General features: G+C 43.0%; 1 protein-coding gene across 1 annotated transcript; it reads right to left on the bottom strand.

Annotated features, from left to right (window-relative positions):
• Positions 1-437: 437 nt before the first annotated feature.
• On the bottom strand, positions 438-26,494 carry CIMIP4 (ciliary microtubule inner protein 4). The gene is made up of 5 exons (XM_089681946.1): positions 26,412-26,494; positions 7,503-7,750; positions 7,268-7,421; positions 5,420-5,539; positions 438-2,110 (listed from the first exon to the last, which is right to left on the bottom strand). Exons 1-5 carry the CDS (start codon positions 26,428-26,430, stop codon positions 1,851-1,853), a joined length of 801 nt encoding a protein of 266 aa, XP_089538072.1. The 5' UTR covers positions 26,431-26,494; the 3' UTR covers positions 438-1,850.
• Positions 26,495-27,058: the final 564 nt, after the last annotated feature.

Below are 27,058 nucleotides of genomic sequence, written 5' to 3'. Positions count from 1 at the left end.
TCAACTCAGTTTAACTGCATCTGATCTAAATTAAGCCTACGTCAATTGGAAATTAAGATATTCCCATTTGATTGTTTGCCTATTCGATCATTTTGATTGAATTTCAGATTGAATGGATAATAAAATCAAAGCCTGTATGGCCACCATTAAACTTAAAAGGAAACTCTACTGAGTGGGTAGATGGAGAATAAGTGACTATAGGAAAAGAACACTTCTGTGCCTCACACCAGCCATGATGAAAGTCTCGTACTAAGAATTTCCACTGTACATTCACTTTTTTTTTGCACGTTGTTTATTTGGAATAACTGCAGGCAGAGAAGTATTATATTATTTTCAATGCCAAGCCAAGTTCAATAAACATGTCATTAAGGAAATTGTAATTCATTTATGTGCATTAAAGCAGAACTAAATGGTATCTGAGCACCACACACTGAAACCGCTTTTCAATTCATTTTTAATATTCAAAACAAACTCTCATTCATCCATGTCTCCATGTTTTATCTCATTAAGAAATCACTCTGAAAAAAAAAAACCCACTAGCATTTCTAGCCATGGCCATCTTGAGTAAGGGAAAATGATTCATGTAGCATTTACTTCCTGGAATTTATTTGCCCTTCGCTCAGGCATGCAGCCTGCATGAAGACTTAGCCCATGAAGACTCCCGGGATATATGACATAATTTTGGCCTAGGCAGAAACCAGGAAGCAACTGAAGAAATGTAAAAGAAAAAGTTAAAATAAGAAAATGCAATATGTCTTTTTATCTTTACTAATGCTAGCAACATATTGATTAAAAAAATGGTTAATGTTGATTTAGAGCAGGGGTGCTCAACCTTTTAAAGAGAGAGGGCCACTTAAGTGATTTGGTAAGCAGTCACGGGCCACAATGAAATTAAATGATTCCAAATTTAAATTTTTTTATTTTGAATAGCATAATGAACATTCTTCTCCTGCAGTCGGCTTTCAACAGTTGCAAGAGGAAAATGAAGAGGGTCAGTTCCTGTATATGCCGCCCCTCCTGTCCAAATGTAAAACAGAATGTGAAAGCACAGGCTCTCTGGAGCATGGGTCAACACTGCAACCCCTGACACTACACCAGTATTTGGGGGGACTGGTGGGAAAAATTGTGAGATTTTACAGCCCCCCCCACACACACACACTGCAAATGTAGACAAACCCTTACTGTCCTGAGCCTCCTGTAAGGCTGCTTTCACACTGATGGGTGCAGTTTACCCGCACCATGGGTGCAGCGCAGTGCACCTGCAGCTTTCCTGTGGGTTAGCTGTGCTTTGCCATCAACTTCTATTAAATCTTGCTGGTGTAGCATGTTTTCTGAAAGCAGACCAAACCCACAGGATATAATAGAAGTGCACTTCCCTGGTTTGAGGTCAAGGGCCACATACGAGGGCTCCGAAGGACACAGGTTGAGCACCCCAGATTTAGAGCGTTTACTGTAGTTCCGCTTTAAGACCTTATATCATATCATAGTCACATTACTCTAAACATTAAAAAAAACTTTAAACAAAAGGAAAATATTAGGTTATGCGCACAATCCTCCCAGAACAATCCTTTTGAAATCTGTATTGCTCTGCCATAAGAAGCAAGCAAGCATTGTCTGCAGGGTGACTTTTTTAAAAGGCTGGCATTGATGAAGGTGAGTTTGAAAATTGGATGAATTTACTGCTGTGACACATACATTACTATTCCTTGGTAGTGTTTCACACATGTGCACACAGTACATATATACATTCCCATGTCTTAAAATAGCAATGACAGCAGGACTTCCAAGTCTTTACATCACTATCTGCTTTTGAATTCCAAAGAGGTCCCTGGTTTTATGGTTACAAGACATCATGGAATGGGTTTGTCATAGAAATCCCAGAAATCATCATCTTCATCAGGTTGTATAACTGGATACATTTGTGCTTTTGGCTTCTTGGCTTTAGCCTGTTTGTGTTTCTTTGGCTTCTTGGCTTTTGATGGTGGAGGTGGAGGATCATCCATGGGGACTGCAGGGTGGACAAGCAATGGAAAAACGAGGGAAGGTTTCTGTTGACTTTCCAGGATCTTGGCAATGGCGTTTCTCTCCATTAGCTTTAGTGACCAAAGAGCTTACATAACAAGATGAGACATGAGTGACATAAAACTTGGAAGACTTCTGCCTAGTAAATCAGATCACTTTACAGGGAATGTGAAGAATAACTGTACTTTGCACATGTCTTCCTCCCCAGCAGCATGCTCACCTTTCCTGTGCTCTCCAGTTGCTCTAAATTATTCAGTAATTCTGGGTATGGATGGGGAATATGACTCCCTCCCCTTTCCCTTTATGTGATTGTGCTGCTGCTTGATGATTGGCCCAGGGCTGTCACATGGGGGCATAGAAAGAGTCCTTGTATAAACACCGTCTAGTGTGACTCAGAGCTTTCCCAGAGCTTCCTTTTCTTGATCCCATCAGCAAAATGAAACAGTGGGGAGGTGAACAAAAGGTGACTGTGAACTGCTTAAGTGGACTCATCGCTTTGCCCAGCATGGGTAAAGCACAGGTTTGCCGTGAGATGAACTAAACTAAGGGACTCTGTCGAGGCCAGAACTGTATCACTAGAGCCAGAAGGCACACAACATTTGGCAACCAAAGCAGCTTTCAGCTAGGCATTAGACCTTCACACGGACCATTTTTTAGTTTCATGATCCTTAAAAGAGAAGTTTGTTACCTAGGTAGATGCAGCATTGGTCCGAGGCTGCATTTGCCCCCTGCTGGCCCTAAGTATGAGAACTCAGCAATCACATGACCACTGATGGCTACTCAGCCATCAGTGGTCATGTGATTGCCATACCCAGAATTACTGTCTCACCACTGCTGTGAGCGATTGGATCACTGAGATGCTGAGCTAGGTGCCGCTCTAGACTCTGGGGTGGATCCTGACTTTAAAGTCGGGATCTTTCCCCAGCCTGGACTGGCTGATTTAAGTGAAAAACATTTTGACTATTTGAGTTTGCTTTTGTAAGAGAATTTAATATTTTGCTAATCTATTTTTACTCAGGTTTTCAATACCAAGGTATTCGCCCACATGATAAACAGTAATTTTCAAATAAGTGGTATATTTTCCACTATCACAAACAGACAGCTTCAGTTAAAATACACAATGATTTATTTGTAGGATATGAAAGAAAGTAAAGAGACATTAGAATCTAAAACATTTCAAAAACAGGAGCAATATTGTAGTACAAGCAGTTTTACTGTACAAACAGTTATTTCTTCCCCTCAGCCTCCCTCTGTTTTAGACACTTCTTTAGAGCCATGTATCTAAAGTTGCTCTCATGCCACCTGCCTGGAAAAAGTACAGGATGCAGGTCAGTGTTGACATCAACCCCAAATGCTAAGAATATTCCTTTAACAAATATACTATGGTCTGAAATATACATCAAGATTCAGGTACATGATCATAGCAAAGATAAAGTGAAAATAAAATTATCAATGGATCATCATATTACTGGAACATGATAGTCACATCCAAAATAAGTGTATTTATAGTTTTTAGAACATATTTGGATCTTTTAGGACCTGTTTGTTTTGCTTATGTTGATCAAGCATAGATATGTTGGAAGGCCACTTAAGCTAAGGCCATGGCCAAGGCCATCAGAACCACCTGAATACTTTCACTAGTCCTAATATAATACAATATAATATAATATATATGTTTGTGTGTGTGTGTGTCACCCTCTAGCGCTACTAGAATAGTGTAATGTATTGCAGGTAAAATCAATGTGTATGACTCGCAACTGTGTGAGTCTGCAATTGAGGTAGGGTTATTGCAGGTCAGCTGGATGGCTTAACAGGTTGTGGCTCTATCACCTCCTCCTGACTCTGGAGGACCATAGAACCTTCACGGAAGTCGGTAAGCAGGAAGGGGGAGAGACCTAATCTGCATGTTTATGGGAGTCTGCCCAATGCCAGGTTTGGAGGCCCTGGTAGAGTGGCAGATTGGTCCATAAATATGGGAGAGTCAGGCTGACAGAGAAAACAGGTGGAAGATGCTGAGGAGACTGTTGGTGAATGGGAGGGGTCCCCTAGGTCTTGGTGGGGACAGCCTCCAGGTTGGGATCGGGCTGGTTCAGGAGGATACATTCAGCAGTGCAGCATGAATGGGATCGAGACCTGAAGCAGTGGGAGCAAAGAGGACAGAGTGAGTACATCACCACTCCTGGGATCCAAAAGGGGAAATACCGCCACATGTAGCAAGCTTTCAAAGGACAGCGCTGGGCTCAATCAATTATCCTTGTCCTGGGAGATCTTCCGAGCAGCCAGGGGGGCTGGTAGTGTCTGCAGGCTGTGGAGCTGGGAACAGCTCTACAAGGGGAGGGAATATATCTCTGCATGTAGTTAAAAGAAACTAAGCTGATTTTTGAGGGGCTGCTAGTTCCTAGCCCATAAAGGGCTGTTGCTACTGATCCACTAAGACTGACAGTTTTTAAGGAAAAGAACAGTCCAGGATCTGTTTTTTGTACATAGGAAGGAAGTTGTTCCCCCTTCATTGATTCCAGCCAAACTGGGCATCCCATAATCCCTATTTCCCTATCCAAGTTATTTCCCCTAATAATATAACAAAAACCAAGCCCATGGACTGGTTACTGTATTTTGGATGAAAGATTGTGTGAAAAATACCTGTTGGTTGCTTGGTTGTGCAGAGCTTACGGGTACCAACAACACAGTGGCCCACGAGGGTAATATATATATATATATATATATATATATATATACTGTATATATAAAATTGGAAAGCTCAGATAATACATATTAACCTCAAATCTCAATATTTTGCAAAATGTTTGAGCAGCTCTGTTTCTTTAAACACTAATCAGAATTTATATTTAATAGATCTAAATTCAGCTTTGCATATTGTCATTGCCCTTTACATTGCTTTATCAGGACACTGCATACAGAAATGAGTTAGAGCAGCAGTGGCAAGTCTGCACATGCTTTGTTTGGTGTATATTGCTAGAGAGTTTTTTTTTTTTTGGAAGGGTGCATGTGATCAGCACAGGGCCAATTAGTGCATGAAATCTCCTACAAGATTAAACAGTGCTCAGCTTGACACTGATAGAAGTCACACGACTGCTACTGTATATACTGCTGATGAGAAAAGGTATTTAGCAGTCTATATATACTAAAATAATTGCATGTCCATGTTTTGTGTACTGTGGTAGACCAGATACTGTGAATGTAGGGTCTTGGATTTTCAAGTGCAAAAGTTGCCCTAAACAGTGTTTTAAGCCAAGGTATGTCTGCCAAGACTTATCTGTAACCTTTTATATACTTCTGATGGATTTTACAAGAACAAATATACTATTAACCAAATACAAAAAAGTACTCAGCCTTGTGGAAATCTTGTGGCTCTATAATGGCAGCAATCAGTAAATACCTAAGTCATCTGTCTTCCTTCCATGCCAGTGTTGGTTGCGGCTCTTATTTAGTCTACCTCTTTCATTTACTTCTGCAGTGTACGAGTCGTGAGCCAGGCTATGTTGTTTTATGGATATCCCTGAAGGGAGAAATTTCTGTGAGACATGTCATACAATAAAAAAAACAGAAAAAAAGTCACAGCGATATTACTTTAATTGCCTAAGGTAACAAATTGAGTACCACTGCATTCTTCTCTTATCTAAACATACCTTTTAGCTGCATGTGGTTCAAGACACTATTTATTTTTAAAGCAGACCAAGACCTACAGGCAGCTATACTGTATCTTATAATTAAAATAGTGGTCATGCGCTTATGGCTGTGCAGTACTTAACAATTTAAAAAAAAAGGAAATTTGAACTATTATAGCAGTCCTAAAAGAATTGTGCAATACTAATACAATACATGAATAATAAAGGTCTAGGCAGACCGCGCATTGATATTATACATATCATTAAGTGCATATGACTCAAACCTTACAGTAATATACAAAACAAATTGCCATTATAAAAGTCCCAAATGGTGAAACAAGTGGTCTAAAACGCATGTGGGGCATAACCCAATGAAGTTGGTTCTCTCCAGATCACCACAAGTTCAAGATGGACATCTCACAAAAAGAGCAAGAAGGGGTATCCATAGTGTAAAACCGTATGATGTTTTATTAAAGAATAAGTAAAAAATTCCACTCACAAGTAAAGTGTTGATCGTTGAGCGAAACACGTTGAGGTTTGATGACGCAACTTCCGCTGACGTCACATCCGGCCTATGGAACGCATGTCGCTCTGAGGAGTGCTTAGCACAGCGGTTTCCACACTTTAATAGTAAGGCTGAGTATACCAGGTGGCAGGCACAGACACTTTACTTGTGAGCAGAATTTGTTACTTATTCTTTAATAAAACATCATACGATTTTACACTATGGATACCCCTTCTTGCTCTTTTTGTGATATGTTCATCCTGAACTTGCAGTTTCAAATGTTTTGTACACTTACTACATTGTTTTCTATTAACAAATTCCATACAAATTATTTGTATAGCCCCCTAAATTATACTTGGTTCCCTATCCTCTAAAGGAGGTAGTGCTAGGAGGTGTGTAGGGGTGGAGACAATTGGCGTTCCTAGGGGGCTGGTTGTAGGGGTGGGTAGGGGCGGGAACAGGCATGACCTAGGGGAGGGGGGGTGAGTTCTTGCACCTTTTCTCTGAGAAAATAAGCCCTCTATACAGCATATATATATTTCTAAAACTGTTGTTGCTGGTGTGTTTTCACATAGGATTACTGATGACTACGTCTACACACAAAAATGCTTATACCCCATGCTGGCGTTGCCACCACACCATCTGTTTAAGATGAGTCCTGCATGGGATCAATGCTGAATGGTTTTCAGCAGTATCTTTGACCTGCCCTCGAGCTGACCCCATCTGGATCTATGTGTGCCAGTTGTTGATCCTGCCCTGTCACTCCAATGACGAATCTGCCTCCTGACTCTCTTCAGTGCTGTCTTCCATTTTCTGACCTCTCCTGTTCCTCAGCACTGCATATATTTTCAATCTGCCATTTTGCTCCCATATGAAAAGTGATCCTAAATTCCAATATGTTTAGATATGCACTGCAGGCATTTGTGCTACTTTAGTGCCGTTGTGCCACCTGTTATCACTACTAGGGGTCCTTGGGCCAAACATGTAAGAGAAGTGGTCATCATTTCAGACTCCTGATATGGCATAATTGTTTACATAATATATACAGTATATTCTTATTATAAAAGAAATATAATGTGCAAACAAAGCAAACCTAAGACAAGATAACCATCACCTGGAAAGACATTACTACGGAGGCAGTGACTTAGCTCATAATATATCTTATGTGGATATTCTTCCATAAGCCAGGGTTTCAGTGTGGCGTGTTTCAGGGTGACTCTGGACATGTTCCTTGTTCTCTTATCCACATCTCCCAGGCTGTTTCGCACCTACATGGGACAGATTAAAAATTTTCACTTCATAAGCTGAAATGCTGAAAATGGTGATTTTTGCCTCACAATTGTTCTTACCTGTTCTGGAGAAATGAGTTGCTCAACCGAAGAGCTGCCATACTTGTGTCTGATATTAGCTGGGATAAGGTTCCTGATGTCTGGTTGGCAAATATCCACAGCTTCTGGAGACATTTCATTTCTGCTAGCGAAGACTCGAACTTCACTAGGCTTACTGCCCCTATAGCATTGGCCTGTTTTGTTCTCCACAGTGGTTTCGATCCGTTTCTCTTTTATATCAGGGGGAGCGGAGTAACAAGACAGTGGTCCTATAGATTGAATATGTGTAATGCGTTAGAACTGCAACCATAAATCCTCTCAATGTGTTTGAAATAAAATTATTAAAAAATAATTTTCTGCAAAATGATATGCTTTGATATAGTTATAATAGCTAAATGTTAATTTGTTTTACCTAGGGTGAACCTTGCAGTGAAAAGCAAGATCTCCTTAATATATTAGGGCCTATAACCCCACTGTAAATTGCAGCATTAATATAAATGTAGCACCCTCCTAGATAGCTAGGGGGAGCTAGATCCTAATCATTAGGCAGAGGCTGAGTAGCAGCCTGGTGCAACAGTCAGAGGGAGGTAAAATTATGGTCAAGGATGAGAGGCTCTACAGACCAGCCCCTGTGGAATTTCCCCCTGCTCTAGAGCTTTGGAGGGAGGTCTAGAGGCGGTGGGCAGATCTGAGGAATGGCTGATTTGTACTCTTAGGGGATCCCGGCCAATGCCCAACAGGAGGCTTGGCAAGGGGCCAGGACAACCTTTAAAAGTAGCTGAGCCTGCTCAGCAGCAGGAGAGTTCGGGTAGAAGAGAGAGTGTGAGGCTGGAGACTCTGAGGGGGCCCAGATGGAGAGGGGCTCACCTGCAGGCAGAGGACCTTGAAAGGCTGAAAACTTTGGAGATCACCGACCCACAGAGAGAGGACCACCTGTGTGGCAGGGAAAGAGTGGCCCAGCTAGAAGGTCTGGTAGCTAGTAAGGGGAAAAGAGCACTCTAGTAGGAAACTGGATTTTATATCTTACCCGGGACTGTTTACACTGCAGTGGCAGGCACTGGATCCCAGCTCATGGATTCACCCAGTACAGCTGGATGAGAAGAGAGTCTGGGGTGGTACTACAGGAGATGCTGGCTACCTCTCCAGAAAAGAAACTTTGCTGTAGAGACTTGTATATACTTGATAAGGAGTTTGTCCTCCATTGCCATTCCCTTGGGCATCCCATAAACCCCTTACCCCAACCAATTTCTAAATCCCCTAATAAAACTTAAAACAAAGCTCAAGGACTGGTTACTGTCTCCTAATACAAGTCTGAGTAAAGAAAATGCGTGTTGCATGGCTGTGCAGGACTATAGGGGACCCAAATCTCTTGCAACTCCGAAGGGGGTAGTGCTACATAAAAAAAAGAAACACCTATAGGGGAAAAAGTTACAACATATACAGTTGCAAGAAAAAGTATGTGAACCCCTTGGGATTACGTGGAGTTTTGCATGAATTGGGCATAAAATGTGCTCTGAACGTCATCTAAGTCACAACAATAGAAGAACACAGTCTGCTGAACATAATACTACACAAACATTAGATGTTGCCATGGTTTAATTGCACATAACATGTAAACATTCACAGTGCAGGGAGGAAAAAGTATGTGAACCTTTGGACTTAATAACTGGTTGACCCTCCTTTGGCAGCAATGACCTCAACCAAACGTTTCCTGTAGTTGCAGATCAGACCTGCACAACGATCTGGAGTAATTTTGGACCACTCCTCTTCACAAAACTGTTTCAGTGTAGCAATATTCTTGGGATGTCTGGTGTGAATCGCTCTGTTAAGGTCATGCCACAGCAGTTCAATCGGGTTGAGGTCAGGATTCTGACTGGGTCACTCCAGAAGGCGTATTCTGTGCTGTTGCAGCCATTGTTTTGTTGAATTACTTGTCTGCTTTGGGTCATTGTCCTGTTGCATCACCCATCCTCTGCGGAGCTTCAGTTGGCGGACAGATGGTCGTACGTTTTCCTGCAAAATGTCTTGATAAACTCTGGAATTTATTTTCCCATCAATGACAACAATCCATCCAGGCCCTGAGGCAGCAAAGCAGCCCCAAACCATGATGCTCCCTCCGCCATGTTTTACAGTGGGGATGAGGTTTTGATGTTGGTGTGCTGTGCCTTTTTTTCTCCACACATAGTGTTGAGTGTTCTTCCCAAACAACTCAATCTTGGTTTCATCTGTCCACAGTATATTTTGCCAGTAGTGCTGTGGAACATCCAGGTGCTCTTTTGCAAACTTCAAACGTGCTGCAATATTCTTTTTGGACAGCAATGGCTTCCTCCGTGGTGTCCTCCCATGTACTCCATTCTTGTTTAATGTTTTCCTTATTGTAGATGTGTCAACAAAAATGTTAGCATGTGCCAGAGATTTCTGTAAGTCTTGAGCTGACACTCTGGGATTCTTCTTTACCTCATGCAGCATTCTGCGCTGTGCTCTTGCAGTCATTTTTACAGGACGACCACGCCTAGGGAGAGTAGCAACAGTGCTAAACTTTCTCCATTTGTAGACAGTCTGTCTTACCATGGACACATGAACATCAAGGCTTTTGGAGATACTTTTGTAACCCTTTCCAGCTTCATGCAAGTCAACAATTCTTGATCGTAGGTCTTCTGAGAGCTCTTTTCTGTGAGGCATGGTTCACATCAGACAGTGCTTCTTGAAACCAGTAAACCCAAAACAGGTGTGTGTTTTTTAAGGGCAGGACAGCTGTCAGCAACACATCCAATATCATCACACTGATTGGAGTCAAGGTTGGCTCACTCCTGGCTCCAATTAGCTCTGGGAGAAGTCATTAAGCTAGGACCTCACATACTTTTTCCTCCCTGCACTGTGAATGTTTACATGTTATGTGCAATTAAACCATGGCAACATCTAATGTTTGTGTAGTATTATGTTCAGCAGACTGTGTTCTTCTATTGTTGTGGCTTAGATGACGTTCAGAGCACATTTTATGCCCAATTCATGCAAAACTCTACGTAATCCCAAGGGGTTCACATACTTTTTCTTGCAACTGTAAATAAGTATGATGCCATATAGCACCATCATGTAAAAAGGGGTTACCTTCTGCAGAGCAGTTAACTTCTTAGGGCCCAGATCATATTTTTCTTCTCAGTCCAGGGCATTACAAGATCTATCTATAGAACAATGGTATCTCCTTCCCACAAAGGTAACTTGGGGAAACTTCATCCCGACAGCCTCACAGCAGCTTCAGGGTAATTCTAGTGCGGCTCCTCAAGCTCCCTTCATAGAGACAGAGACAAGTCCCAAATTACCTGGAGCAGCACCAATGGGCGTGATGATCAACACCCACACCGTTGACCCTTGGGAACTCCAGAAAGCAACTAGTTTGGCAGAGCCAGATTACCAGTGCTACCATGGAGCCCAAAACTCTTTTCTGGTGTTTGTTCACCAGTGTCTGCCCACTGCTTTCAAGCTGTTCTTTTATGTGGAGAGTTCAATATTAGTTCTAATATAGATCTGTGAAGTCAGTGTTTTCCCTGAGTCCATCCAAGTTTATCCTGTGGTGTGCCCTGATGAAGGGGGAGCAGTGTTGCCCCCAAAACTCATTCTTTTTTTACCAACAGTTAAAATTATCCTGGACTCTCTATCCAGTTTTGGTCTGGTGATCCTTTCTCTATTTCTGTAGTTTGAGCTACTGTTGGGTGCCCATCAGAGGAGGCATTGCTGGGTGGGAGCTGCCTCACCAGAGCTATTGAACTTGTTTGACGTTTTCCTTCATCTGACTGCCCTTGCGCGTCTAGTTTTTGTATTTGTTGGGTTTCCTCTAAGTTCAAGATATTGTTTGCTTTTGTCTGTTGTGGGAGAGCATCCTTAATAAATAGAGTAATTAGAAACAATATATGGCAAATAACTAGAAGGTTTGTTGCCAGTGGTGAATGTTAAGGAAGCATACAAATATTTTGGGTGACTTTGGAGAAGGGTCCTTGCTTCCTGGGCTGTTGCCAGGAGAGGAGGCAGTGTTGGAGGTCCTTGCCTTCCAGGTCCTACCTGAAGAGTTGGGATGCCACCCATCCAGTAATAAATGGGATCAGCCCAGATTTGATGTTGAAATATTGTTTACCATGTTGTCTCTTTATGTGATGCAATTTGTGCTATATTTCCACATCTGACCTGTTGCTCCTGTCCCTCATCCATGGATTGCACCTGCCCATATTCCTCCCAGCCCTAATATCAGTTGTGCAGAATGTGATGGAATCTCTTAGTACTGGAGACAGGTGGGAGGTGTGGAAAGGATCAGCAGTAACACTGCAGAGTGGTAGGCTGAGCTCTGAGTCATGAGAAGGGGAGAAGGCAGTCTGCACTGCACACACAGTACACCGAGTAAAAGCAGACAGACAACACTGGAGCTTAGTGAGTGGGTGGCTGGTGGTGGTGACGGGTGAACAGTGCTGGAATAGGGTTGTAGGGGTGAGCTGTGTTGGAAGATGGTAGCAGGGGTTACAGAGGTAGCTGTGTTGGAAAGGGTAGCTGGGGGTGCACTAGTGAGCAGTGTTGGAAGAGGGTGGCAGGGGCTGCAGACAGGGGTGAGCTGTTGGCAGGAGATGCAGAGATGAGCAGCGTTAGAAGAGGGTCCAGAGGATGCAAAGGTGAGTAGTGTCAGTTGAGGATAGCAGGGGGTGCAAAGATGAGCAGCATTGGAAGAGGGTTGCAGGGAGTGTAGAGGTCAGCAGTATTGGAAGAGTAGAGGTGAGCTGTGTTGGAAGAAAAATGACTGGGGATGCAGAGGGGTATAGAGGTGAGCAGTGTTGGAATAGGGTGGCAGGGGATGATGATGTGAGCAGTGTTGGAAGAGGGTTGGAGGGAATGCAGAAGTGAGCAGTGTAGGAAGAGGATGGCAGGGCATGCAGAGGTAAACAGCATTGGAAGAGGGTGGCTGAGTTGAGAAGAGTTGAAAGAGGGTGGTAGGGGATGCAGACACAGATGAGCAGTATTGGAAAGGGTGGCATGGGGTGAATACAAAGGGAAGCAGTACTGGAAGAGAGTGGTAGGGTTGGCAGATGTGAACAGTGTTGGAAGAGGGTAGCGGGGCAAAGCCTTGCTTCTAGATCCAGAAGAAATGCAGGAAGAAGATGACTGCCTGTATAGAACATCTTAAGAAGAGAATGCTAATTCTTAACACCCTGGTCACATCAAGCCCGAATTTGAAATCGTGCCGCTTACAGTGAAGTCGCACGATTTTAAAGTCGGGGGAAATTTCAGGTACGATTTGCAAGACATCTGACACAGATGTCTATGCAAATTGAACCAAAAGTAGTGCATGTACTATTTTAGAAAGAAGAAAGTTGAACAGTGCAGAAATGTGGCAAATTGCTGCAGACTTACTATATGCTTTGTGAAAAGCTGTTGACTCTAACTGTAGTTTTATAAAAGTAATAATAAAGATACAGTGATTGGTATTTTGTTCACAATTACTAGATTTGCTGCACTTGGATTGAATAAGTGCTCTGTTGTTTGATTAAAGTGTTGCTTGAACCTTAAAGTAGACCTTGCATTAAAAAGCAAGGTCTGCTAGGCCTCCTACCCCATTTGAAATAGAAGCATAAATGTAAAAAAAAAAAATCTTAGGTACATTGCCTGCTTCACAGCACCTACCTAGGTGAGTGTGACATCACCATTTATCCTGGAAGATCCCAAGAACATGCTAAAGACTGTAAATCTCATGAGAAAATGTTTTTGCACTGTGTTTGAGTTCCCTTTTTTGAGATTTGAGGCATTGCACATTCTCCAGGATTTCGTCAGAAACATCATGATGCACAAAAGGTAAATACAGTTGCAAGAAAAAGTATGTGAACCCCTTGGGATTACGTAGAGTTTTGCATGAATTGGGCATAAAATGTGCTCTGAACGTCATCTAAGCCACAACAATAGAAGAACACAGTCTGCTGAACATAATACTACACAAACATTAGATGTTGCCATGGTTTAATTGCACATAACATGTAAACATTCACAGTGCAGGGAGGAAAAAGTATGTGAGGTCCTAGCTTAATGACTTCTCCCAGAGCTAATTGGAGCCAGGAGTGAGCCAACCTTGACTCCAATCAGTGTGATGATATTGGATGTGTTGCTGACAGCTGTCCTGCCCTTAAAAAACACACACCTGTTTTGGGTTTACTGGTTTCAAGAAGCACTGTCTGATGTGAACCATGCCTCACAGAAAAGAGCTCTCAGAAGACCTACGATCAAGAATTGTTGACTTGCATGAAGCTGGAAAGGGTTACAAAAGTATCTCCAAAAGCCTTGATGTTCATGTGTCCATGGTAAGACAGACTGTCTACAAATGGAGAAAGTTTAGCACTGTTGCTACTCTCCCTAGGCGTGGTCGTCCTGTAAAAATGACTGCAAGAGCACAGCGCAGAATGCTGCATGAGGTAAAGAAGAATCCCAGAGTGTCAGCTCAAGACTTACAGAAATCTCTGGCACATGCTAACATTTTTGTTGACACATCTACAATAAGGAAAACATTAAACAAGAATGGAGTACATGGGAGGACACCACGGAGGAAGCCATTGCTGTCCAAAAAGAATATTGCAGCACGTTTGAAGTTTGCAAAAGAGCACCTGGATGTTCCACAGCACTACTGGCAAAATATACTGTGGACAGATGAAACCAAGATTGAGTTGTTTGGGAAGAACACTCAACACTATGTGTGGAGAAAAAAAGGCATAGCACACCAACATCAAAACCTCATCCCCACTGTAAAACATGGCGGAGGGAGCATCATGGTTTGGGGCTGCTTTGCTGCCTCAGGGCCTGGATGGATTGTTGTCATTGATGGGAAAATAAATTCCAGAGTTTATCAAGACATTTTGCAGGAAAACGTACGACCATCTGTCCGCCAACTGAAGCTCCGCAGAGGATGGGTGATGCAACAGGACAATGACCCAAAGCAGACAAGTAATTCAACAAAACAATGGCTGCAACAGCACAGAATACGCCTTCTGGAGTGACCCAGTCAGAATCCTGACCTCAACCCGATTGAACTGCTGTGGCATGACCTTAACAGAGCGATTCACACCAGACATCCCAAGAATATTGCTACACTGAAACAGTTTTGTGAAGAGGAGTGGTCCAAAATTACTCCAGATCGTTGTGCAGGTCTGATCTGCAACTACAGGAAACGTTTGGTTGAGGTCATTGCTGCCAAAGGAGGGTCAACCAGTTATTAAGTCCAAAGGTTCACATACTTTTTCCTCCCTGCACTGTGAATGTTTACATGTTATGTGCAATTAAACCATGGCAACATCTAATGTTTGTGTAGTATTATGTTCAGCAGACTGTGTTCTTCTATTGTTGTGACTTAGATGACGTTCAGAGCACATTTTATGCCCAATTCATGCAAAACTCCACGTAATCCCAAGGGGTTCACATACTTTTTCTTGCAACTGTAAATGGTAAGTATGTGATCCTAGTGGACAGTACTGAACACTGCTGTGTTCATTCACAAATTGAAGGAATAGGAAATAATGCCATTCATTGGCTTTTTAATTAATAGCTGTTATCCTTGGCATGCCAACTGCTGATCACAGCTATTTTGTAATCAGTAGGGTCTATGGGACCCTTCTGTTATACTGTATGTTCATAGTTGCTGAAACAACAATATATAGCAGAAGGGAATTCAGTCCTTGATGCTGTTTGTAGGCAGGTTCAGTCTACACTCACCAGCCACTTCATTAGGTTCAATTGCTTAATAACACAAATTGCTAATCAGTCAATCATATGACAGCAACTCAATGCATTTAGGCATCTAGATGTGGTGAAGACAACTTGATGAAGTTCAAAATGAGCATCAGAACAGGGAAGAAAGGGGATTTAAGTGCCTTTGAACATGGCATGGTTGTTGGTGCCAGACAAGCTGGTCTGAGTATTTCAAAAACTGCTGATGTACTGGGGTTTTCATGCACAACCATTTCTAGGGTTTACAGAAAATGGTCCAAAAAAGAGAAAATGTCAAGTGAGCGGCAATTGTGTGGACAAAAATACCTTGTTGCTGTCAGAGGTCAGAGAATAATGGGCAGACTGGTTCGAGATGATAGAAAGGCAACAGTAACTCAAATAACCTACTTGTTACTTGTTAGTGCTGGACAGGCTGGCCTAAGTATTTCAAAAACTGCTGATCTACTGGGATTTTCATGCACAACCATCTCTAGGGTTTACAGAGAATGGTCTGAAAAAGAGAAAATATCCTGTGAGAGGCAGTTGTGTGGACGAAAATGCCTTGTTGATGTCAGAGATCAGAGGAGAATGGGCAGGCTGGCAACAGTAACTCAAATAACCACTCGTTACAACCAAGGTATGCAGAATACCATCTCTGAATGCACAACACATGGAACCTTGAAGCAGATGGGCTACAGCAACAGAAGACCACACCGGGTGCCAGGCATGTTAGCTAAGAACAGGAAATTTAGGCTACAATTTGCACAGATTCACCAAAATTGGACAATAGAAGACTGGAAAAATGTTGCCTGGTCTGAGAAGTATCAATTTCAACTGTGACATTCAGATGGTAGGGTTGGAATTTGGCGTAAACAACACGAAAGCATGGATCCTTCCTGCCTTTTATCATTCATTCATGGATGTGCAGCTGACAAATCTGCAGCAACTGCATGATGCTATCATGTCAATATGGACCAAAATCTCTGAGGAATGTTTCCAACACCTTGTTGAATCTATGCCATGAAGAATTAAGGCAGTTCTGAAAGCAAAAGAGGGTCCAACCCAGTATTAGGAAGGTGTACCTAATAAAGTGGCCAGTAAGTGTATTTTCTCCACTACAGGTGGCAGTCATCTGCAGAGGCAATGCTCATGGTGGAGGAAGTAGAGAAGAACCTAGTTCCTCTATGGTTTCCTCAGTCACAATGAGACAGTTATTTGGTTGGATGCTGGCACCCTGTGTGACTTTGGTGGCCATCTTGGGACAGGCAGAATCTTTTTAAGACCCTGGCTTCCAGGTTTGGTGCGCATATTTTGTGAGTGGCAGTGTAAGAACAGTATACCTGTCTGTCAGAGACAGAGCTTGGCATCAGGAAAAGATTCCGGAGGAGTAAGGAAAGTGCAGGGACATGCCATCTTTTCTGTAAACCTCCCCATCTGGGTACGGACCAGCCAGGCCACATTCTACACCTCGACACAGATGCTGCTGCCAACCCTAAGTTTTCAGTCTACTGTTGCTTCGCTGCCATTACCTGTGAGTGTTCCTGGTTGGGTTGCCTTTCTCCCCGGTCTGTTGTGTGTTACTGAACTTTCGTTTCATTATTTTCCTGTTACTACATTTGGACTCTGTGTTTTTTCTGCTGACCGCATCACGCTGCAGCTACCCAAAGGTAGGTATATCATATGCAGAGAAAGGATTAAAGCACAACTAAACACAAGAGCAAAAAGATAATACTTTGCAGCTTACCAGTCCTTAGATGTGGTGGCTGCATTAGTTTTAATTTTTCAGGTATTTCTTTCCTCTTTTTTTCATCTGTTGATCCAGACAGTAACACACTTTCACCCTCTCTCCTCTGATCCATTGCAGAATGGGGAGGGGTTCTGAAGTTTTCAGAGATGTCAGGTCTACCTCTGGGTATGATCTGGTCCACTAAAAAAACAGAAGGGGATCTGTTCTCTTCCATTTAAGCAGATCGGATTGGAGTTTAGTCTGGAGTAAATGGACAGTGGAGTCTGTTTACACCGGGGCGCCCATAGAGCAGTGCGGGCTTTGCCCGTGTCTGCTCTGCATAAGCTGAGTGGATACGGATGTGTCATCCATCCACTCTGCTCTGAGCAGCAGGGGAACTGTGAGCTGATCCCCTGCTAATTGGAATGGAGTCCACCCCATGTGAAAGGGGCCTAAGAGTCAGCATAGGCAAAGACCACAGAAAGTTGTCAGCTTACAAGATTTCTAGCAGAACCAACAGGTATTTTTTCACTTATCCAACTGTAGCACCCTCCTAGGTAGCTACAGGGAGTCTAATTTTCAGTTAGAAGGGCTGAGTAGCAGCCCAGGTGTCAAATTTTGATCAGGAGCTGAGAAGATCTGCAGATCAGCTCTCTTGGATTTTCCCCTGCACTAGAGCTTTGGAGAAAGTTCTAGAAGCAGTGGGAGGGAGTGAGGAGTGGCTGGTTTGCACTCTCAATGGATCCTGGCCAATCCCCAACAGGAGCCTTGGATTGGGGTCGGGAAGCCTTAAGAGTGACTGAGCCTGCTCAGTAGTAGGACAGTTCGGGTGGAAGATGTGAGAGAAGGAGGCGAGTTTGGAGCCTGGGAGGGAGCCCAGATTAAAAAGGGCTCACCTCCAGGCAGGGACACTGGACAAAAAGAAAGCTCAGCACCTCATCAGCCCCCAGAGAGAAGACAACCTGTGCAGCAGGGAAGGAGTGGCCCAGCTTGAAGGTCTGGTAGCAGCCACCAGCCCATCAGCTCACAGACGAAGGACTGAGTGAATAGCCCTACACCTCCTGGGCCAGTAAGGGAAAGGAACACTCTAGTGGGAAACTGGATTAGCAGCCTACCCTGTGTTGTCTTACATTTACAGCAGTGTTTCTCAACTCCAGTCCTCATGGACCCCCAACAGGTCATGTTTTCAGGATTTCCATTATTTTGCACAGGTGATTTGATCAGTTTCACTGCCTTAGTAATTACCACAGCTGTTTCATCTGAGGGAAATCTTGAAAACATGACCTGTTGGGGGTCCATGAGGACTGGAGTTGAGAAACACTGATTTACAGTGACAGGCACTGGATCCCCTGTCCAGGGATTCCTTCAGGCAGCCGGATTAGGAGAATCTGGGGTCTGAGGTGGTACTACAGGAGATGCTGGCTAGCTCTCCAAGAAGAGGATTTTTGTGTAGAGACTTAGTACATAGTTCCAGGAGGTTGTCCTCAGTTACTATACCCTTCGGCATCCCATACACCTAGGGTTGCCACCTCATCCCTTTAAAACTGAACACATATTAATTACACAGGTTCTGGGGCTAATTTATTGCAGATAAGGCACTAAGTGAGTTTAACTACCACCTCAATCAGACACAGAACCTGTGTAATTAATATGTGTTCGGTTTCAAAGGTATGAGGTGGCAACCCTACATATACCCCTTACCCTGTCCAAGTTCAATCCCCTAATAAAACCCCAAAACAAGCTCAAGGACTGATTACTGTCTCCTGGATGCAAGTCTGTGTGGAACATTTGTGTTGCCTGGCTGAGCAGGACCATAGGAATTCGCAAAACTTCAGCGACTCCTAAGGGGGTAGTGCTACACAACAGATATAACAAAACGATTTCAGTAGTATATTTTTCAGTCCAAACGAGGGCAAATAAGAAAAGATTCCTGTTACAAATCTCATTTAGCTAAGCAGAGCATTAGGTAACTGCAGTGCAGCTCATTTTTCCTTTGCCAACTCCTAAACGTGAATACAAGTTTCTAGGTACACAGCTAAACATTAGGAATGCACATCAGTAACATCAGGTTCCTTCCTAAGAGGTACTGGAAGATTGAGTTATCAATTGCCACTCTATAAGAGACATCTAACCACCGTTAGAAAGTAAGTGCACATCTTAGAATAAGCTATTCAGGAAAGAAATCACAAGCACCATTCACTAAAAACAGCTGTGTACTGGCCTTCGTAAACGGAAAGATTTAGAAGAGAAAAGGTATTCATTTTCTGAACGGAATGAAGTAATTGCAGTTTTAAAGTACAATTTTCTCATTTAAGGACTCTTTCAATTCATATTTGATATTACTCTACAAAAATCTTTACATGTACATTACAATTGCTGCCATTACTGCAATTGATTTCTGCTCTGAAAAATGTACCAGGGCAGCCAAAAGAATGTAGTCTGCCCATACACAGGCATGTCTCAGCCAAAGGTGATAATACTAGCCAAGGGCAGACTGGAAACATTATACTGAACGGCAAAAAGAACCAACTGGCTCTTATAACAAGCAACACGTTTCTGTGGGGCAGATCACATTGCAGCCTTATCAAAACAGAAAGTAATTGCATGCCTTAAGCTGGTCATACACTATACAATCTGATTGTATGATCTCCTTTAGATCTACTAATAACCATGTAATATAAGAGCCTGTGCAATTCCATAGAAATTGATTGGATTGTTTAGGTTTGTCCTCACATTGCATATTGTTGGTAAATACAAATGAGATTGTGCAGGGATTATACAATCATATTATAGTGTGTAAGGTCACTTTTATATTTATTATGAATACAAATAATAGGGGTTCAAGTCTCATTTTGGAATAGGGGGAGGGGCCATGCAAATCATTCTTGGGTAAACAGTGCATCCAGAACTGCTACAGCACAAAAACAGCCCAATATTATAGAGCCATTTCATTCAAACTGAATACAGCTGTTTCAGCCTTGTTTAACCTCATTAGCCTGCATGGAAATAATGGCTTTCAGTGTGCCTCGTGTACACTGGGTGTTTAGCCCTGGTGCATGAGATGCTGGCATTGTTGTGCGGGGGCAAGGCACAGGTGCACCATCCCCACTGCTGGTAGTCTGTAAAATTCTATAGGAGGATGAAAGCTGCTGCTGCTGGATGGGGCCCGACAGTTAACCTAGTTGTACTAACATTTAGGTCAGGATGCATCCAAGAACAAATTCCCACATGGTAAGATGTCTGCAAGAATGGTGGAGGGGTAGAACCCTGTCTGTGGGCTGGGCTAGCTGTATGATATCCAACATGAAGAAACAGCACACTTAACCCGGCCATAGACAATCAAACTTCAGCTAGTTCAGCACGAACCGGACTAATTGTGATCCATCTATGGGCAGGCTATCTCAGGTAACAGGTGCAGTAACTCTCAGTAGCAGGTTCATTAATACTCAGTAACAAGTGCAGTAACTCTCAGTAGCAGGTTTGGTAATACTTAGTAACAGGTCCAGTAATACTCAGTAACAGGTCCAGTAACTCTCAGTAACAGGTTCAGTAATAATCAGTAACAAGTGCAGTAACTCTCAGTAACAGGTCCAGTAACTCTCAGTAACAGGTTCAGTAATAATCAGTAACAAGTGCAGTAACTCTCAGTAACAGGTTTGGTAATACTTAGTAACAGGTCCAGTAATACTCAGTAACAGGTTCAGTAATAATCAGTAACAAGTGCAGTAACTCTTAGTAACAGGTTTGGTAATACTTAGTAACAGGTCCAGTAGCTCTCAGTAACAGGTTTAGTAATAATCAGTAACAAGTGCAGTAACTCTCAGTAGCAGGTTTGGTAATACTTAGTAACAGGTCCAGTAGCTCTCAGTAACAGGTTCAGTAATAATCAGTAACAAGTGCAGTAACTGTCAGTAACAGGTTTGGTAATACTTAGTAACAGGTCCAGTAGCTCTCAGTAAAAGGCTCAGTAATAATAAGTAGCTCTCAGTAGCAGGTACAGTAATACTCAATAACAGGTGCAGGAACTCTCAGTAACAGGTTCAGTAATACTCAGTAACAAGTGCAGTAACTTTCAGTAACAGGTTTGGTAATACTTAGTAACAGGTCCAGTAACTCTCAGTAACAGGTTCAGTAATACTCAGTAACAAGTGCAGTAACTTTCAGTAACAGGCTTGGTAATACTTAGTAACAGGTCCAGTAATACTCAGTAACAGGTTCAGTAATAATCAGTAACAGGTTCAGTAATAATCAGTAACAAGTGCAGTAACTTTCAGTAACAGGCTTGGTAATACTTAGTAACAGGTCCAGTAATACTCAGTAACAGGTCCAGTAATACTCAGTAACAGGTTCAGTAATAATCAGTAACAAGTGCAGTAACTTTCAGTAACAGGTTTGGTAATACTTAGTAACAGGTCCAGTAGCTCTCAGTAAAAGGCTCAGTAATAATACGTAACTCTCAGTAGCAGGTACAGTAATACTCAGTAACAGGTGCAGGAACTCTCAGTAACAGGTTCAGTAATATTCAGTAACAAGTGCAGTAACTTTCAGTAACAGGTTTGGTAATACTTAGTAACAGGTTCAGTAATACTCAGTAACAAGTGCAGTAATTTTCAGTAACAGGTTTGGTAATACTTAGTAACAGGTTCAGTAACTCTCAGTAACAGAATCAGTAATAATCAGTAACTCTCAGTAGCAGGTTCAGTAATACTCGGTAACAGGTGCAGGAACGATCAGTAACAGGTTCAGTAATACTCAGTGTAGCACTACCCTCTTAGGAGTTGCTAGATGATTTTCAGATTCCCTGTTGCTCTAGACCCCTCTCTGAAAGCCCAACCCCTGCTGACACCACAGTATACTTTTAACCAGATAAATCACTCCCAAGCAGTAAACTCACGCACTGATTGGGATGATCTGGTAAAAGATTTTATAGCAACTTCTATGTAGCTTGGTTACACAACATAAACAGAACTGGCATGTGCAGACTCAGTTACTACCTATGTCAACTTTAAGCAAAGCAAGGAAACAACACATCACAGAATCTCAGTGTTAGCAGGCTTACTTTTTAGAAACAAATCCAATAACTTCAACCTGAGGTGGCTTTACAGTCCCCAGTGAGCAGTGAGAACTATCAACCGTGCAGACTAGCTCACTTTGGGCCCTCAGGACCTGATGGCAAAGAAAGCCTGAAATAAGGAAAAGAGCTCTTTACCCCAACACAACCAATGTTCTCTAAAGGCAGTGAAGACTCTTCTGTGCGCGTGATGGGGCCCACTTAGTGCATAGTGAGAAGAAGTGTGAATTATTGGTTCTCTGAGGAACAATGTAATAAAGAAGGAAAGAACAGCACTCCCTCTGGAAGCAGCAATTGACTGGTGTAATGTTCCTTTAAAGCACTAGTCACTAGTGAATTGGAAGTAACAAGTGGCTAAGCTGGCAAAAGTGATTGTTGACACTGAGCAACTCTTCTCTGGGCTGCAAGACTATTGGCACAATAGGAAAAGGCCTCCTTAATAAAACGTATTGATGATGATGACACAGCGGTGTTCAGCCTATGGACTGACTGTCCTACTATCAGCTCTGAAGATAAAGCTGTGCTAAGTGTGGTCAAACAATAGCATCTGAAGGAACCGGTCTGCAGCTTCTAATAACTATGTGCAGTGTCCGCAGCTGTGTGCAGGAAAATAGCAAAGGTGAAGCAGGTGTCAGTGTTCAATGTCCTTAGTAATGCTTGGGACTCTCTCACCCGAGCGATTGTGTCTGGCGAATTCTGGCCGTCTTAATCTCTCCTTCGATAAGGCCTCCACTCACTAACTGGTCCTGCCTACAGCTTTCCATCCAATCACCTGCTAGCAGAGTAGCTTTCTCCATGATGCGGCAATCAACAGATTCTCCTGCCTACTCTCTCTCTTTCCACGGCCTGGTCCAGTCCTCCCACAGTCAGTGCATTCATCTCTCCAGATCTCTCCCCTCTCACTTCCTGTCTCATCTGCCGGGCTTTCACACACACACATACACACACACATATATATATACTTCAGTCCACACGCCAGCTCCTCTGGGAAATGTAGTTCTTTCCTACACTGCTCCTTAGTAAAGTCCTGTGGTTCAGCATACAAGTTCCATGAGGCTGCTCTACAGAGTGTGAATGCCACTGTTCTGCAGGACACTGCCACCTTGTGTTTGTTTTAACATCCTGCATCAACACTTGTAACAGGGTGTTAGGTCAGTAACAGATGCAGTAACTCGCAGTAACAGGTTCAGTAATAATCAGCAACTGGTAGAGCAACCCCTTCAGGCACAACATGGGTCCCAGCAGAATGCTGCACACGCCTAAAGGCACAGGGGTGGCAAAGCAATATGGCTAAGCCGGCTGAGATCGGGAGGTTGTAGTGTAGTATAGTTGTGCAGCGGTGTATGCTCAGATAGACTGGATCACAAAACAGATTGAATGGGTCTTACTGGAGCAGCATCTGCAGGAGGGGTGGCAGGTGGCTGACACAAGCGGTGGATCCAAAAGGCCCAAAGCATTTGGCTGCAATGGTAATGGAGGCCTGTGCTGGCTACAGCACACAGCAGTGTCCCTTACTCTGCCCCTCCTCACACAGGAACTTTTCCCTGACTCTCTCTGCCCCTGCCAGATGGGGTCACTAAACTAACCATTCACAAATGTGTACCAAATACTGTGGGCATTGCTATCTATTAGCACTGCCCCAGCCAAGTTGACCGCAATGGGTCACTGAAGGTTGGCAGCTTAGACTGATACTCTCCCTAGTGACACCCACAGAGGCTGCAGGGGAACATGATTCCCGCTAGGACCCCATTCGATCCTCGAGATGCTAAGATGCCACTTGCTAGAGGGAGTAGGAACCACACCTGCCAACATGTCAGGTTTTGATTATTGTCTGTTTCACTAGTTAGGCTGCTTTCAAGGACACAAAATGCATGACCATCAAATCCTATGGAACTCTTTATACTGGTCAGGTGCGGATGCATTGCGTTTTTTAAAGTCCCAGTTGCTACATTTTTGGTGCATGTTTGGTGTGGCATAAAAAATGCGGCAAAAACACACGTGTTTTTACCATGTTTTTGCATGAGCAGTGTGAAAGTAGCCTTAGTCACCGGTCACACTGCTATTATTTAAAATCACTTGATTTGTGTGCAATTTCAGGTGCGATTTCTGAAGACTTTATTGCTACTTGTGAAGATGATGATGATTTCCAATGATTTCCATTATATTCTATGTATGTGAAATCGCAACAAAACTGCAGAAAAAGTAATGCAAGAACTACTTTCGAAATCGCAGTGCAGTAAATCGCATATGTTAAGACACTCACATTCATTAAATGCGATTTCAGGTACGATTTCAGTTTGCAAATCACACCTGAAATCGTACCGATGTGACCAGGCACTTAGATTTCTCCTCACTTCTGTTGTACCACCAGGATGTTAGGTGAATCTCTCCAAGGAAAACACTGGCTGTGACTTTATTAGTAGAATGGAGAAGATTTAGGATTCCTGGTTCTTGTTTAATTTCTTCTTCATTGCATTGGCAAGATTTCCTTCCTCCCCTTGTTGTGTCATGGGGACAGGAAGTAGGGAAAATCCCAAAACAAAGACACACACCGCAATAAAAACCTGGCAGAGGGCATTCTCTCTGCGCTCAACTGAATTTAAAATAAAACAAAACAAGAGCAATGCTGGCCTGGAATTTCTGAGGTTGACATGCTACATTGACTTTAACCACTTGCCCTCCAGAGGATTTACCCCCCCCCCCCCCCTTCTTGACCAGACCATTTTTTGCATCACAGTGCTGCGTTACTTTAACTGAAAATTGCACAGTCATGCAACGCTGCACCCAAATGAAATTTACGTCCTTTTTTCCCCACAAATAGAGCTTTCTTTTGGTGGTATGTTTGTGCATTTTTTATTTTTTGCACAATAAACAAAAAAAGACAAAAATCTAATTTTGTCATAATTTTAGGCCAAAATGTATTCTGCGACATGTCTTTGCCAAAAAATAATCCCAATACGTGTAAATTAATTGGTTTACGTGAAAGTTATAGCTTTTACAAATGGTGGTATATATACTCGATTTGCTTTATTTTTCTTTTTACTAGTAATGGCAGTGATCAGCAGGACTGCGGTGGGCAATCTGACACTGGGGGGAACTGACTTGTAGTCACTGACATCCCCAGTGACACCAATACAGTTATCAGTGCTGATAAAAAGCACTGACACTGTACTAATGGCACTGGACAGGAGGGGGTTAACATCTGGGGTGATCAAAGGGTTAACTGTGTGCCGTTTTACTCTTTGCTGTGTGTGTGCTTTACACTGTAAGCACACTGCTTTGTATGGCTCTGCTATGCTAAGCAATGTGCAGGAGTTGACAAGGGAGAGATCTCTGTTGTTTATACACAGGTCTCTCCCCATCGGTAATACTCGGCAATCGATGGCTGCCGATGGGGAATCACCGTCCGGGACCCGGTGACTGAAAGCTGAGGCTGTGAATGGCGGTTAATGTATCCTTCCTCTAAAAAGCTCATTTCTACTGATGCAAAGTAATGTATATGGCTGTTTGCCATAGCATTTTTTCTTCCATTTTGGAGTAATGGAGGGTTATAACCTCAATAATATTCATTTTTGTGCCCTCTGTGTCCCATTGGGGAGATTTCCCTTCACTGCCTGTCCCATAGCCAAAACAGGAAGTGAGAGGAAATCCTTCCAATGTGAGGAAATCCCTGGGTCTCACCAGGGTCACCAGAGCTAGTGTCCCCATTGGAAGATTTCTCCTCTTCCTGATTTAGTGACAACCCAAAATTTTAGATTTTATTTCAGTTTCAATGATAATGGTAAACAGGACAAATAAAAGGGGTGTATCTCCCTAATGGGGACACAGACAGCAATTAAGACCTCATAGGTTTTCTATTCCCTGTCTACTCTATAAATGAATAACAAAGTATGCCCCATGAGCTGTGCCGGTGGAGAAGAGTGCACCAAAGGTTTGCTTAAGCCCTGGTTCACATATATGCGGCTGTGTGGGCCGTGTTTTGCGCGGGCACGAGAGCCCATTCATTTGAATGGACTCCCGTGCCCTGTGACACGCAGGGAAGAAGTCCCTGCACTTCTGAAAACGCAGCCCTCACGGGAACCTCGGTTCCCAGTACGGTTGCGTTTTCCAGTGTGGGTGGTGAGCCATTAAAACTAATGGCACCCACCCATTGCTCCGCATTCCTCTGTGTGGGTGGTGCGGCTGCACGAATTTTCGTGTGGATTTGCAGCCGCACCACCCGCACATATGTGAACCTAGCCTAAAGGAAGACTGAAAATGTCAGACCAGAAAATCTTTGAGTCATAAAATAAGATGCATTATTTCGAATCATAAAATAAAAGAGAGGCCAAATCAGTTCCATTAGTGATCCAGAAGAAACAAGCGTTCAATATATGGCAAGAAAGGTTTGTAAAGGCTGCTTTCTCACCTGAACTCCTAGCCTTCATTGAAGATATCTGTCGTCTTCAAAGACACATATGAATGACTTATGAAAGTCCTATTCCACAATGCCATTTGTTGCTAAGAAACCATTTCTGTTGTTGTATGGTAAGGCTGAAAAAGGCTTCATGGTGACATTTTCTGTTTTGCCTGTAGGTGGTGCTGTCACATAGCAATAGGAAGCACAGTCATTAATCAAAATGTTAATGCAGTCCTGGAAGATTGTTTGGGGAATTGCAGCCCTGAGGTCTATTAAAAGTGCAGTCGATTTTAATAAAATAATTTTTTTTTTCTTATTTACCTGTATGCTGTGAAAATCATTTTCAGTATGCTCAAAGTAATCTTCTCCGGAGAGAAACCCGGGACTGCTATTGCTGACCTCCTAGTGAGAATGCTAGTTGCCTGGCTGCTAGGCTGATTTGCTGGCTTTAGACCTCCTTCACAAGGCCAGTTAGCTGTATACAGCGGATTCTTGTGACTGCAATGAATAGTGGTGGATGCTTGGCCTATATAAATTATTGACAGGCTGCCACTGTTCGTATATAGCCACACACCGCACGGTTACCTGCAGTTAGGGACAGATGTCAGAGACTGAACTCATTCAGCTACGTCCAGACTTGGATATCTGTCCTTAAC

The sequence above is a fragment of the Staurois parvus genome, unplaced genomic scaffold, assembly GCF_062004578.1.
Source record: "Staurois parvus isolate SC_StPar_1 unplaced genomic scaffold, SC_StPar_1.0 ptg000282l, whole genome shotgun sequence".
NCBI lineage: Eukaryota > Metazoa > Chordata > Amphibia > Anura > Ranidae > Staurois > Staurois parvus.
Note: the sequence above shows the minus strand (reverse complement) of the source record. Positions and strands in the feature narration are given on the sequence as shown.